Raw genomic sequence first — 14,001 nt, 5'->3', positions numbered from 1 at the left:
GGGCGCGACGACCAGATGCTCTCCTTTTTTCACGGGAGACTTCCGGCCGGGGGTGTGCAGCACAGACGAGAGCCCGGGCCACCCCCACCCACCCGCCCCAGGCCATGCGCCCCGCGCTCCCGCCAGTCCCGAGCGCGGACACAAAGGTCCCGTAGGGACTGGTCCCGCCCGCCCCGCCCCTCCTCGAGGCCGCGGCCCCATTGGCCGAGAGCTCCAGAGGGCGGGGCCAGGGGCGGGCGCGGCGAGCCCGCCCTGCCAACCACGCCCCCTCCCCAGCTCTGTTCCCCGCAGTTGGAGCTGAGCGCCTGGTGGAGCGAAGCGGATAGCCAGGTAGGCAGCTTCTCTGGGGACCCCAGAAAGGGCGTGGTGGGGGTGCCCTCGCCCCGAGGGAGGCCCAAGAACCTCCAGCATGGGCCCTCGGCCTCTTCTGCCCCCCCATTCATCCCCACTCTGTAGGGTCTTCCAGCTCCCCGGCTGGGTCTCTGGGCCCCTCGGAAATGGCCGGGCGGCAGTGGCCTGTTTGGGCAGCGCGGGTTACTCATCCCCGCCTGGAGGATGGTGGGTGTGGCAGCAGCCCGAGGGATTTGGCGCGGACGTCTGATTGCTTGTCCCGCCTGGCCACCTGTTTTCTTGGTGCAGAAAAAAAACCCTCTTCTCCTCCTCCCGGGCCCCCACCCCCACCCCTCCCCTTGCTTTCGCTGGATGGAGCTGGATGGGGTGACTCGCGAGGCGCTGGGGCGAGGCGCGCGGGGCGGGGGCGCCGCTCGGGGAGGTGGAGCCAGCCCCCAGCCAGGCCTGGCCGCGCCAGCTGCGGGCTCGGCGGTGGGACTGCTGCCAGGCCTGGCGAGGAGGTTGGGGAGGGAGCGGGGACATCCTGGCGCCGTGCGATTGGCCGCCTCTAGGGAGGAGGAGCCACCGGGCGCTCACCCGGGGTGTTTGCGTCTGGATGGGGGGGCCCCCGGAGGCTGTGCAGAGAAACTTCACCCGCGCCCACGGGCTCCCTCCCTGCCGGCCTCATTGGCAGCCCAAGTTTTCAGGCCGGAAATGCAACGGTTTTTTATTTTGATTTCTAAAAAGGAAGCCCCCAACAGCTTATCTGGGGTTGGAGTGGATGTATGTATTGGGAGTGGGGTGGGGGGCCGGATTTCAGTCCCCTCCAGGCACGATCTCCGTTCCCACAGGCGGGAGGGTCTCACTGCAACATAGAAGGCTTCTCTGAGCCTCCGTTTCCTCATTCGTAGACTGGGGATGTAAGTTTCCCCACACACACCATAACGGGGTGTGTGAGAATAAAAGGAGATAGCTGACCCAGGACTGGGGCGCGGGAGCTTTAGCTACTGTTACATTTTTTACTTGCTTTTTAAAAATATATATGTATTTCTTGGTCTCTTCATTCACAGTCTTGCCCCTCCAATATTCTTCTCTACCCTGAACGCAGGGGGAACTTGTAAAAACAGATTCAAATCAACCCGGAGCTTAAAATCGCCTATTGATGTCCTCGATGTCGTTTCAGTCCCAAACTCTTCACCAGAATTTTCTGTTATCTCCCTCCCCCAGCCAGACCGTCCCAGCCCCTTTCTGGCACCCGCCCTCCCTCCCTATCCCTGAGCCTGTGCCCCTGCAGACCCCTCTGCCAGGAATGACTTCCTCACGGCCCCTGTAGGGCTTGAAGCAGGCGCCCCTTCCTCGGGGCCAGGGACCTTCTCCAAACCCCCTCTATGCTCGCCTTTCCCGGGCGGCCTTGATGGCCGCGGGTTCTCAATGCTGCTGTCTTTATCTCCCTCCCCGGAGCCCCAACAGAGCAGAAACAGGGCCTGTAGCATCGCGAAGCCCGGCCCCGAGTAGATGCTCTAAGACCTGGGCCAGGCCCATCGCCGGGCTCTGAGGCCTGGGCGGGGAAGAGGGAGGCCCCCTCGGGAGAGGAACGGTCTTTGTCTCACCGAGTGGCAAAGTCAGGGCATTCAGGGCATTCGGTTTGTGTCCCATCAGCAGAGACGGACGTGGGAGGGATTATTCTAGACGGCCGGAGCCTGGCAGTGCTACCATTAGCGGCTCGACTATTGTTGCCTGAAGCCGTTGTATCTGGCACCCTCCTGTACAACACCCTCCGTCCGCCGGGCTGGGAGGCTACACCAGGACCGTCCCATTTGACAGATGGGGAGACTGAGGCAGGGAAAGGGGAGGTCGCTTGCGGGGGCGGGGGCTGGTCATAGAGGGAGCGGAGAGCACAGTTAGGCCTGAGACTCAGGTCTGATCGAAGCCCTGGATGGAGGCGAAGATGGAATACAGGAAGGCTGGAAGTGGGGGCGATGGGATGGGGATGCAGAATCGGCCTCGAGTTACCCACAGGGGCTTGGGCGCTTCCCAGGCCCGGAGCCGGGCGGGCAGGGCACGCTAACGGCAGGGCTGTGACGGAGGGCGCCTCGGCTTCCCGGTCGCTGGTCCTCGGGTTTCCGGCCTCTTCCCAGCACTCCGGGGCGGCCGAGCAGTTCCCGGCTGGGCTCGCCCCCCACCCCCACCCCCACCCCCACCCCGGGCACGGGCATCTCAGATGCACCTCGGTGTCTTGTTCGTATTTCTCTCTGCTGCGGGCGCGGCCAGCTCCAGCCAAGCCGCCTCTCCCTCGCGACCCCTCCCCTGATTCCGCCCCCACAACTCCCCTCGACGCCCCCTCCTTACCTCGACCCCTCCCACCTCCCGTTGCCAGGCTCCGCTCCCCCCTCCCAACTCCCCTCCCCTCTCCCTGGCCCCGCCCACCTCCCTGGCCCCGCCCCTCCCTTGCCCGAGCCCCCGCCCTCTCCGTGACCACGCCCTTCCTGCCCCGCGCCCACGCCCTCCCCTGGCCACGCCCTTCCTGGCTCCCGAGCCCGGCCCCTCTCCCTGGCCACGCCCTTCCTGGCCCCGAGCCCGGCCCCGCCCATTGGCCCCTCCCCTCCCCTTCTCTCTTTCCCCCTCCCCCCCTGACCCCTCTCTCCCCCCTCAGCCCCTGCTCTCCCCGGCGCAGCGGAGAGGAATGCGGCTCCAGCCCGCCTCGGGGCTCTTTTCGTGAACCTCTTCCTGCTTCCTGGGACCCCGCTGTCCCACTGACCCGTTCGGCCCAAGCGCCCCCAATCTGCGGGGTTGGGGCTCGGTTGGGCGGGAGGTGGAGAGGGGAAGGGCGCGTCTCTGCCTCGGTTTGCAGGTGAGGCGCCGAGGTGGACTAGGGTGACTGTGACTCATTTGGTGCCCCCTTATGCTGGCTAAGAGGTGGGCCGGGCCAGTAACGCTATCACCAGTACTACTCGCTATCAGTCTTGCCTTGCTGGGGGGAGCGCCTGAGAAATGCAGAATGTGGGACCCCATACCTGTCTTAGGAAAGTGTTCTGTCCTGTTCCCATCGTGTGGCCTGGAACTCATTCTCACCTGCCAGCAGGGTCCTGGCCCCCTGGCTAGGAGGTATCTGAACACGGTACCCTGCCCTGGCCTCCCCCATCCAGAAACCCAGGGAAGGCTCCACACCCCATTTTTCAGAGTAGGCTTAATGAGACCTGGCTTTGCTGCCAGGCTGAGAAAGAAGCTCAGTTCTTTCTCCCACCCCTATCTTCCTGCCCTCAAGGGCCTGAAAGCTACCAAGAACGGAGGAGCCTTGTGAAATGAGCTGCAAACGTCTCACTAAAGTGTAAATGACCGAAAGCACTGCCAAGGATCCCTTCCTGGAGTCAGCAACTGGTTACGTGGCTTCAGACAGACTTGTCCTTATTTATTTATTTTGGCTGTGCTGTGTCTGTTGCTGCGCGGGCTTTTCTCATTGAGGTGAGAGGGGGCTACTCTGGTTGTGGCGCAAGGAATTCTCATTGTCGCTTAGCTTCTCTTCTTGTGGAGCACACGCTTTAGGGGACTGGGGCTTCAGCGGCTGTGGCTCCCGGGCTTTAGAGCACCGGCTCAATAGTTTTGGTGCATGGGCTTCGTTGCTCATCTGGACCAGGGATTGAACCTGTGTCTCCCGCATTGGCAGGCAGACTCTTATCCACTGAGCCACCAGGGACGCTTCAGACTTGCCCTTGGTGTGACTGGTAGGGCTTGAGGGCAGGAAGGCAGGGGCTCCGCAGGACTGGGTGGGTCTCCAGTCCCTGGATGTGTGGGTTGGTGGAAGAGGGGCTGGGAAGACCAGAGCCTGGTGCCCAGCTGAGCTCTGTGAACCTTCCTGGAGGACCCACAGGGCCTGTGGGAAATTCCCAGGCTATTTTGGGCTGAGGCCCCCTTCTTGCCCTTTCCCAGGGTAAAGGCCTTGCTGGTGCCGGGGGCGGGGTGGCTTCCTCCACCCCTCCCTGCCCAGTCCATTGGTGTTCATATGTATGCACACACTTGTGTGCCTGGCTTCACTCTCATGCATGTGCACACGTACACACCACATTCACAGCCACGCACATATACACATGTGCATGCACTCATGCAGACACGCTCAGCAGCTGTGACAGGCCTTGGGCAGGACACCTGGTCTGAATTTGCTGCAGGCCTGAGGCCCATCTCTGGTCTGGCCTAGAGCCTCAGCCTGAGGCGACCCTCTGCAGACTGCCGGCCGCTGTAAGGAGTGGATGAAGCTGTAGGGAGGTGAGAGGCCCTGGAGCAGGGGCTAGTAGGGTGGGCCCTGCTTCCTCCAGGGCCAGCTTCCCCCTGGCGTCGCTGCACACTCAACCCCCCCATCTGTGTGTGTTTGGGGGTTGGGGGCAGCAGACCCCAGAGCTGGCTCCTAGGTGACTGGCTGCTCCCTCTGCCAGCTGGTTTCCTTATCGCTGGACTTTAACCCATGCCTCCCCACACTGAGGCTCTTCACTCCTCCCTGTCCCCGCCCCCCACCCCCGCAGGCCAGGGGTGGGGGGTAGCTGGCTCCGGTCCAGGTCTACCCCCACCTCAGCTGTGCTTCGCATGGATGGCCCTCTGAAGGCAGGCAGGGTGATGGTTGAAGCCCCTGCGTCTCCCAGGCCGGCAGCTCCCTTCCCCGACTCCCTCCTGGAGGCTCTGCGGCCCTCCATGCCTCAGTTTCTCTCACTGCCAAGTGCGCATGCGCGCAGCCCCACCACATGAACGCCAGTGGGGGCTGCCAGTCCTGAGGCTGGTCAGGGGGACCCTGCTCTGTCCCAGCCCCAGTGCTGGGGCCCAGGACTTGGAGGGACCCCGTGTTGCCCTCAGGTTGCTCTGTCCCCAAGCCGGCGGCTTCTATTGGCATCTCTGCGGGACTGGGTGTCCTGGGAGAGTCAAAGGGGCTGGGGAGGAGAGAGAAGGGGACCCCAGTTGAGACCTGCTTTAGGGGGAGGTGGGCATGGCAGGGGCCGGGGGGACAGTCAGACAGATGGACATGGGCAAGAAGAGTGGAGACCTGTGGGGACGATGATGATGGCCTAGTTCCTGAGCTGGACTGCCCTTCCACCCATCCATCTCCTGCCTCTCACCGCTCCTTCCCCGGTGACCCCCCCAACCCCCAGTCTCCTTGCTGGCCTTTAGTCACACCTGCCTCTGCCAACCTCAGGGCCTTTGCACAGGCTGTTTATCACACTGGAAGAGCCGCCCTCTGTTTTACAAATGGCCCACTCTTGTTTGTTTGTTTGTTTATGAGTTTTGTAGTGCATGGACTTCTTGTTGCAGAGCCTGGACTCAGTAGCTGTGGCTTATGGGCTTAGGTGCCCCACAGCATGTGGAGTCTCCCCGGACCAGGGATCAAACCGGTGTCCCCTGCCCTGGCAGGTGGATTCTTAACCACTGGACCACCAGGGAAGTCCTGCTGTCTTCTGTCTCTTCTGCCATAAACAGGTCCTGCCATCAGGCGCGTGTTTGTTGAATGACTTTATGATGACGGTTATAACAATTGTAGCTGATCCTTAAATGCTCACTTGTTCTGGGCAGAGGGTGTGCAGAATGCTTAAAACATGTATTATGTCATTTCAACTTACTGATGCTGGTGTGAGGTCACGACTTTTAAAAAAAATCTCCAGGTTCCAGATACAGAAACCAAGGTCCAGAGAGGTCAAGTAACTTGCCCAAGATCACACAGCTGGAAGGGTGGGGTTTAAAGTCAGAGGTGCCTGACAGCAGGGGAAAGAGGGAGACTTTGGGGGTGCGGAGGGCTGTTCCCTGCCTCACTCTGGTATCCTCAGGCCCCAGTGGTTCACACCTGCTGTCCTGGGTGTGGGGCCCTCCCTTTTTCTGGACCGGCCCCCCTTCCCAGAACCCCAGGCGTTGGAACATTCTAGGACTCTATGACCTGTGTTGGTGGGTCATGCCGGAGCCTTGACCCCAAGCTGCCGGGGCCTGTCCGAGGTGGGGGCTCCCAGGACTCGCGGTCCTCCCTGGCCGCGGCCGCAGCTGAGAGAAGGGTCAGGAGGTACTATGTCACTTCCTCCAGGGAGCCAGCTGGCTGCCTCCCCTCCCAGCCAGACGGAGCTGAGTCCTGAAAGGGGAGTGTGTAGGAGGCTGAGGGGCCACGTGGAGGGAGCTGGTTGGTCCTCTTGGGGGGCAGAGGTGGGCCTGACCCCCCAGGAATCAGGCCTGGCTCTCAGGCGGTTTGGGTTGGGGCAGAGGGGTGCTGCTGGGCGATGCAGGTTGAAAGCTGGTGCCCTGGGCCGCATAAATGCCTGCAGATCAGGAAAGCCAGGGCGGTGGCGGGGGTTGGGGGTGGTGGGGAGGGGGACTGGAGGCTCTGGTTGCCGGAACTGCTAGTTTTCTCAAACCTAGGTGGAAACCTTGCTTGCGGGGGCAAAGCTCTGGGATGTTTAAAAGATAGCTTGTGTTTTAAATGTGAAAACCTCGTGTGAACCTCGCAGAACCCAGTGGAGCTGCTCCTGCCCTACCACGCCCTGTGAATGGGTGGGGGGTGACATCCTGGGAATGAAGGGGGTCTGACATCTGAGTCAGGCTCCTCTCCTTCCTGGGGCCGGGGGGCCTGCACCCCCAACACCAACCCTGAGCAGGTGCTGTGTGACGCCCACCCAGCTGCACCAGTGTGCAGCTGATCCCAGACAGTGGAAAGGACGCAGCCACGGCCCTTTGGCTCCTGGTCTTTGGCTCTTTCTTCATGGCCTTGAGCCAAGGCCACCAGCGAGTTGGGTACAGCGGCCACGTGCTGCTCTAAAGTCCTCTCTCTCCAGCTGGGTCTGCCCCTGGCCTCTGATGTGTGTTAGGGGTCACAGAGGGAATTCCATTTCTCAGCAGCAATCGGAGCCTTGGGCTGGGTGGAAATGAACTTCAAGGCCTGGATCTGAGTCAGGGGCCTGGTGGCTGAAGATGCTGCCTTTGAAATGCTCCTGCCCACTCCCCCTGTGCCCCGGGTTTCCTCCTGGATGCAGACTTAACTTGGGGTCCAAGCCCTTTTTGATTTGTGTCCCAGACTTTCCTGAAGGAGCACCAAGTGTGGGTCCCTTTTTTGCTTCCCTTTCCCCATAGTGCCCGGCACTTAACAGGGGTCGGGAAAGGTTTGATGAATGGCTGGAGTCCTCATCCAGGCAGCTGGCACTGATCCTGCCTGTTCTGTCTGCCTCCTTCCCTCTCTCCTTCCTTTTTCTCTCTCTCCCTCCCTCTCTTTCATAAGAATTTACCAAGTGCCTGAGTGTTCCAGGGCTTCCCGACTGGCGCTAGTGGTAAAGAACCCGCCTGCCTGTGCAGGTGATGTAAGAGTCTTGGGTTCATTCCCTGGGTCGGGAAGATCCCCTGGAGAAGGGAATAGCTACCCACTCCAGTATTCTTGCTGGGGAATCCCATGGACAGAGGAGCCTGGTGGGCTACAGTCCATAGGGTTGCAAAGAGTCGGACACGACTGAAGCAGCTTAGCTCGCATGCACGCCGAGTGTGCCAGAACCTGTGCTGTGGGTCCTGGGGACAAAGAGGGGGCCAGTGGTGTCCTCGCGGCATTTCCGTGCGGAGCTGTCACAGAGGGAGGTGCATGGCTGCAACAGGAACGCAGACCAGGCACCTGCCCTGACTGGGACGAGCCGGCGCGTTTCTGGAGCAGGTGACTTCCATGCTGAGTGAGCCTGGAGCCTGCATTCCACAGCCAGAGGAGTATTCGAGTCTCAGATGGCAGACTGTCGGGCGTGAGTGTGGGGAGGCATCTGGAGAGCCCCCCTAGGAGGCGTGAGTCCCTGAGAGGCCCCCGTCTCTCTCCAGGTCAGCCATGTCATCTGAGCCTCCTCCTCCATCCCAGCCCCCCACCCATCAGTCCTCGGCCGGGCTGCTGGACACCCAACAGGCCCGGGATCGCTCACCATCCCCGCTACGGGGCAACGTGGTGCCGAGCCCACTGCCCACTCGGCGCACCAGGACCTTCTCAGCGTGAGTCTCGGGCTTCTCCAGACAGGTCGCCTCCACGTCCCTGTCTATCACATGGGAAACTTGGGGATTGGGAAAGGGCTGATGGTGGGAAGCTGGGCAGGCGCCTCATAAACCCTGTACCGTGCCACCCCCAGGCCCCTCTTGAGCCTGTCGTGAGCTGCGGGTGAGGGATGAGGGCAGCCAGGGATGGGAAATCGCTGGGGTCTTAGATCATCGGGCTTTAACCACACACAAGCCCCTTTTCCCCGGGAGCCCTTGACCTCATCAGCTGCAAAACGGGGACAGTAGCAGCATGGCCACTGTACTGCAGGGGACCCACACGGTGCCTGGCAGGTGTAGAGCTCAGGCCAACATGTGGAGGCTGCTGCTACGTTAGCCTTCAGAGGGAGGGATGCTCAGGGGGATTTTACTCACACGGGGAAGCTGAGGCCTGAAAAAGTTTGCAGCGTCATGCAGAGAGTCACTGTCACCAGGTTCTCAGCGAATGGCTCCCGGAGTTGTGGGAGTTGTGCAGTGCATAACCTGTACAACTGTACATGGTGGCCCTGCCCAGAATGCCCTGAGGACAGCTGCGGGTGGGAACTGGGAAGAGCTGGGTGTGCCCCTGAGAGCAGGGGGCTGTCCTAGAGGGCTGGTGGGGGCCCCTCATGCTCTCCCTGCCTTCTGTCAGGACGGTGCGGGCTTCCCAGGGCCCAGTCTACAAAGGAGTCTGCAAATGCTTCTGTCGGTCCAAGGGCCACGGCTTCATCACCCCGGCTGACGGCGGCCCTGACATCTTCCTGCATATCTCCGAGTGAGTCAGCGGTTGATCGGGGTGCTCTGGGGCTTGGGTGGGCACTGTGGCCTGGAGGAGGCAGGGGGAGTGTGTGAACTCTGCTGGGTGGGTGCCAAGTGTGATGAGGTTGTGTGGGCCAGGCTTGTGTGACAGTGTTCAGGGCTGGGGGTGTGAGCCTGTACGTGGTGGTGGCAGTGTGTGAGACACTGCAGGTGACTGTGTGTGGGTGTGCACACGTGTGTGTCTCTGTGTGTGCATATGTCTGCGCACATGTGTCTCTCTGTGTGTGTCTCACTTGTGTGTGTCTCTGCATATGTCTGTGCGTGTGTGTCTCTGTGTGTGTGTGTCTGTGTATGTCTCCATGTGCATATGTCTGTGTGTGTGTGTCTGTGTGTGTGTGTGTCTCTGTGTGTGTGTGTCTCTGTGTGTGTGTGCATGTGAGTTGAGAACCTTCTTTGGGCTTTCCTGATAGTTCAGCTGGTAAAGAATCTGCCTGCAATGCAGGAGACCTGGGTTTGACCCCTGGGTTGGGAAGATCCTCTGGAGAAGGGAAAGGCTACCCACTCCAGTATTCTGGCCTGGAGAGTTCCATGGACTATAGTCCATGGGGTCGCAAAGAGTCGGACACGACTGAGCGGCTTTCACTTTCACTTTGGGGTGGGTCTGAGTGCCCGTGTGTGTCTGGTGGGTAGGCACGGGTGTCCCTGTGAGTCTTGTGAGCCTGTGTTTGGCCTGGGGGTGGGTGCCTGCACTCCCCCAGGGACCCTGCCTTGGTGAGGCTGGGGGCTGACTGAACTCTGCTCCAGGAAGGAAGTGTGGGGCTGGACCCTCTCTCCTGCCACTTGCTCACTGACGTCCTTCCTTCCTGAGTGTCTGGAAACCCTGGCGGGAAGAGGAGGGAGGGGGTGCCCAGGGTGGGGCCCACACATCCTTGGCCTTCGGGCTGGAGGGCGCCCTGCAGGCTGGGCACCACCTCTGGTCTTCGAAGCAGCTTGCAGAATTGTGGGGACCTGATCGGCCCCCCTACCCCATCCCCATCTTTGACCTCAGCAACCCCCAGTCTTTTTGTTGGTGGCAGGTAAGGTACCCCACACAGCAGGCCTGACAATATGTAGAAACCATGTTTTGAAATTAGGCTCCTTTTGCAAATGTCTGTTGAGATGGGATGCTTTCTTCCTCTCCTCCAACATCCCTACACGCCTGGTCTTCACAGACCCGCTGTACAGTGTAGACATGAGGACAGTGCTAAAGCAATGCCTCACTTTTACTCCTGAGCTTCCTGGTGGTCACCGCAAAGAGGGCAGGGAGATTTGCAATGTGATTCTTCAGTCAAGGCCATATAGTCCCAGGGGAGAGCTGGCTGGACTTGGCCTGAAGGATCCGAAGGGGATATTTCCCCTGGGGTGGGGGTGTTGAGTAAAGCCAAGGTGGCATCAAGATGGGGACCTCCTCATCCTGGATGAGATGGTGACTCATGTCCTGTAGAAAGAGAGGGAAAAGGACTTTCTGGAAAGCTCTGTGGGATTCTAAGGCGCTGAACAACAGAAACCAGAAACCAGGTGCAGCCTGGTTTCCAAGACTCCTGGACCAGGCGGGGGGTTGGGCTGCTGCTCAGGAAACCCCCTCGGGGTCATCCTCCAACTCTGATTCTCAGGCTCAAGACTTTCTCTCCTGGCTCTTCTATTCATAAGCCCCAAGGTGCCCACGTGTAACTGCCCTGAGAGCATCCCTGGGGGCGGGGCTCCATCTTCTGTTTCCGCAGCCGAGGTCCCGGGAAAGGAGCTGATTGGGTCAGGGGACCCTCAGTCCCCTCAGGCGTCTGGCTTCTCCCTATGTCAGCCCTGAATGTCTCTCCTCGCCCCGCAGCGTGGAGGGGGAGTACGTCCCCATGGAAGGCGACGAAGTCACCTATAAGATGTGCTCCATCCCGCCCAAGAACGAGAAGCTGCAGGCCGTGGAGGTGGTCATCACCCACCTGGCGCCGGGCACCAAACACGAGACCTGGTCCGGCCACGTCGTCAGTTCCTAGGAGTGGCCGGAGGCACCCTGGCCCACCCCCCCCCACCCCCCGGGCTCTGGGGAGACCCCCGGGGCAGGAGGAGGCAGGACCAGACGGGAGAGGACAACTGTGCCGCTTGAGATGGGGCATCCGAAAGGGGGGGGGGGGAGCGTGGTCCCTGTTAAGAGTCTCCTGGAGGAAGGGGTTGGAGATGGGGGCAGGCACGGGGGTGCCCTCGGCCACCAGCATAGCCTCCGACCACCGCAACCAACATCTCACCATCTGAAAAACATTAAAAGCATTGAAAAAGGAGAGGCGCTCCCTGGTGGCTGAGTGGAGAGTCTGAGCCCCACCCAGGGGCTGGGTCGGGCGGCTTCCCTGGCCCGCAGTCCCTCCCACGCCCCCGCCCCCGCCCCGGAATTGAAGGCTGAGAATCCCCAGATTGGTCCTCTGGGTAGCGACATGGACCCTGCGTGATTTCCCAGGAGGAATTCCCACCCAAGCGCGCGCACCACCCCCGCCCCCATTCGTGAGTCTCTCCTTGGCCCTGGGCAGAGCGGACTTTTCCGGTTCTTAGCTGGTTGTTCCAAGGGGCTGGGGGCGGGGAGGGCGGGGGTCTTGGGGTCTCTGCAGCAGGAGGTGAAGCATCTGGGCGTCTGGCAGGCCTGAGTCCTGCATGTGGCAGCCGTGTGCTCAGAGGCGAGTCCTCCTCTTTGAAGCCTGGTCCTGTCTGTCTGTGGTTGAGGATTCTGGCTTAGCCACCCATCCGGGAGGTGGTGGGGAGGGGTGGGGAGTGTGGAGAGGGGGAGGGTCTTTGTTTCCAAACGGACCTGTCTGGGGAATCCATCTAGAAAAGAGCAGGTGGTTTGCTTCCTGGGAGCCTGGCGAAGTCACAAGTTGAAGGAGAAATATGCTTTTGGTGGAGTTTTCTGGAAAACTGGTGAACCGCTTAGGATTGTTCTTTTTTTAAAGAATTTAAGCTCTCACTGGAGCCAGTTATGTGTGCACTTTGCTGTTGACATTGCAGACCTTTGTGGATATTTCCAGGAAACAGATCCTTAAGGCTTTCCTTTGGTGTGGCTTGGTTCAGCTTTAGTTGTAATTTAAAAATAGAAATAGCTGAGAAATATGGGGAAAACATATTTCACAGGTCTTGAGATATGTGGCCACACCCATGAAATTTGTATTCAAGGGTCTATTTGGCAACGCAGGGAGGTGAGCCCTTGAAAGATGGTGGGGCCTCATCCAGTGTCTTAAAATCTGAATTTCTGCAAGGGGGTCAGAGGCCAGAGCTATTTTGCTGAGGACCAATGGGGTTGTGTGTGTTTTTTTCCAGGTATAACTAATCTACAACACAATGTTCGCTGTGCACAACACAGCGATTTGGTATTTCCATACATCATGAAATGGCCACCGGAGTTGTTTTTAAGTAGGCGAATAAGTATTGGTTACAAGTGTGTGGTGAAACATCACAGTTAAGGAAGTTGATCTTTTTTCCCAGCCTGTCGTGTCCTGTTGAAGGGTCCTGCCCACTCTGCCTTCTGCTGGTCTGCAGTGGCCGTCTCCCCTGCAGCCTTGGACGGTCCCCAGGTGGTCCCCGGAGACCCCTGTCTGGGTATGGACCACACTTCGAGTGAAGTCATGTCCCTCAAGACCCATCCTTGAGGTTGAGAGTCTGCGTCTTTGCCACCCGCTTCCCCAGGTGACCCCACTGCCTTGTCCTCACCGTGGTACATGGTTGGGGCTCCACGTGACCCCACCAGCCTGCTAGTGGGCTGGAAGTCAGATCTGCTCCTCCAGGTGGGTGACCTGTGGGTCCTCTCGCTGGGGGAGACTCCTTTGTAAACGCTCCATTCTTCCTGGGTGATTACATCTTTGTGTCGTGAGGGCTGGAAGAGACCTCTCCCCACTCAAAGCACAATCTTTTGAGTTATCCCAGAGGCTCTGGGAGGACAGATGGTGTTGGCGACTGAGCTGGGGACAGAACCGAACTCCTGACTCCAGGTCTTCCCTCTCACCAGCACTTTTCTCAATAAACTGTTTTGCTGGAGGAGAGTCTGGCGTTCTGAGTTAAGGTGGAATCTGGCTGCAGGGAGTTCTTCCTTGAAGCCAGCAGGTGGGGGGCGGTGGGGATGGGGGGGGCACGTCTCCCCAAAGGAGGCTGATACAGCCATTCAGTCTTTTTCTGGGGGGATGAGTAAGAAAATGGGATCATCCATGCCCTGTTTCTTAATCAGTACCCTCACATATAGGTGAGCTGAGCAAAGGGATGCGGCTTTGTGATGACAGAAAATGCCACTTGGTTGGCCTGCTATGAAGTGCCCTGTTGATGCAGACAGGGGAGGCGGCCCAGGTTTAGGGTTTCCAAGGGCGTGGGGGGGGCAATGCAGGGGGGCAGGAGAGGCTGGGGAGGTGGGTGATGACTTTGGGGTGGTGCGCAGGTGAACATCTTTAACGTAAGAGCATACTGATGGTCAGAGCACATTAGGAAAAATTATAACCAGCCCATCGAACCCATTCAGGGGGAGGCTGAAGCCAGCATTTAGCATGAGGGAGGGTTCGGTGGAAGCCGGGACGCAGGGGGCAGGAGGAGCTGCAGAAAGGGGTGTTGGCATCTGCGGAGGGCGGGCAGATGTGGAGGCTGAGGGGGCCCTGCCTGGGGAGGAAAGAAGCCCTGGGAGAGGAAGTGATTCTGGGCCACCGAGGCCGCCTCACCTCACCCAGTCGCACCCAGAATCCAGACGTCTGCCCGACTGGTTCTTCAGCTGGGCCTCCAGTCACTCCTTGCCCGGGAGCTGGACAGACCTGCAGGAGTCATGCAGATCCCTCCCTAGGGGTCAAGTTCAAGCTCCTCACCGAGGTTCTTAAGGGCCTTCCTGGCGGCCAGTAGCTGGTGGCGTGGTCTCCCCCTGAGGTTTCCTATGCC

The 14,001-nt window shown here is 59.9% G+C and overlaps 1 protein-coding gene across 3 annotated transcripts; it reads left to right on the top strand.

Annotated features, from left to right (window-relative positions):
- Nucleotides 1–231: 231 nt before the first annotated feature.
- CARHSP1 (calcium regulated heat stable protein 1) lies at nucleotides 232–11,387 on the top strand. Of its 3 annotated transcripts, none has more exons than XM_070460670.1 (4): nucleotides 232–330; nucleotides 8,137–8,301; nucleotides 8,972–9,094; nucleotides 10,943–11,387. In XM_070460670.1, exons 2-4 carry the CDS (start codon nucleotides 8,144–8,146, stop codon nucleotides 11,103–11,105), a joined length of 444 nt encoding a protein of 147 aa, XP_070316771.1. In that variant the 5' UTR covers nucleotides 232–330; nucleotides 8,137–8,143; the 3' UTR covers nucleotides 11,106–11,387. The 3 variants fall into 3 exon arrangements, with proteins under 3 accessions (XP_070316771.1, XP_020747884.1, XP_020747857.1); XM_020892225.2 differs by lacking the exon at nucleotides 232–330 and adding an exon at nucleotides 3,596–3,792; XM_020892198.2 differs by lacking the exon at nucleotides 232–330 and adding an exon at nucleotides 6,264–6,358.
- Nucleotides 11,388–14,001: the final 2,614 nt, after the last annotated feature.

Source organism: Odocoileus virginianus, chromosome 33 (assembly GCF_023699985.2).
Source record: "Odocoileus virginianus isolate 20LAN1187 ecotype Illinois chromosome 33, Ovbor_1.2, whole genome shotgun sequence".
Taxonomy (NCBI): Eukaryota; Metazoa; Chordata; class Mammalia; order Artiodactyla; family Cervidae; genus Odocoileus; species Odocoileus virginianus.
The sequence above is the reverse complement of the archived record's forward strand: the minus strand, read 5'-3'. Positions and strand labels throughout refer to the sequence as shown.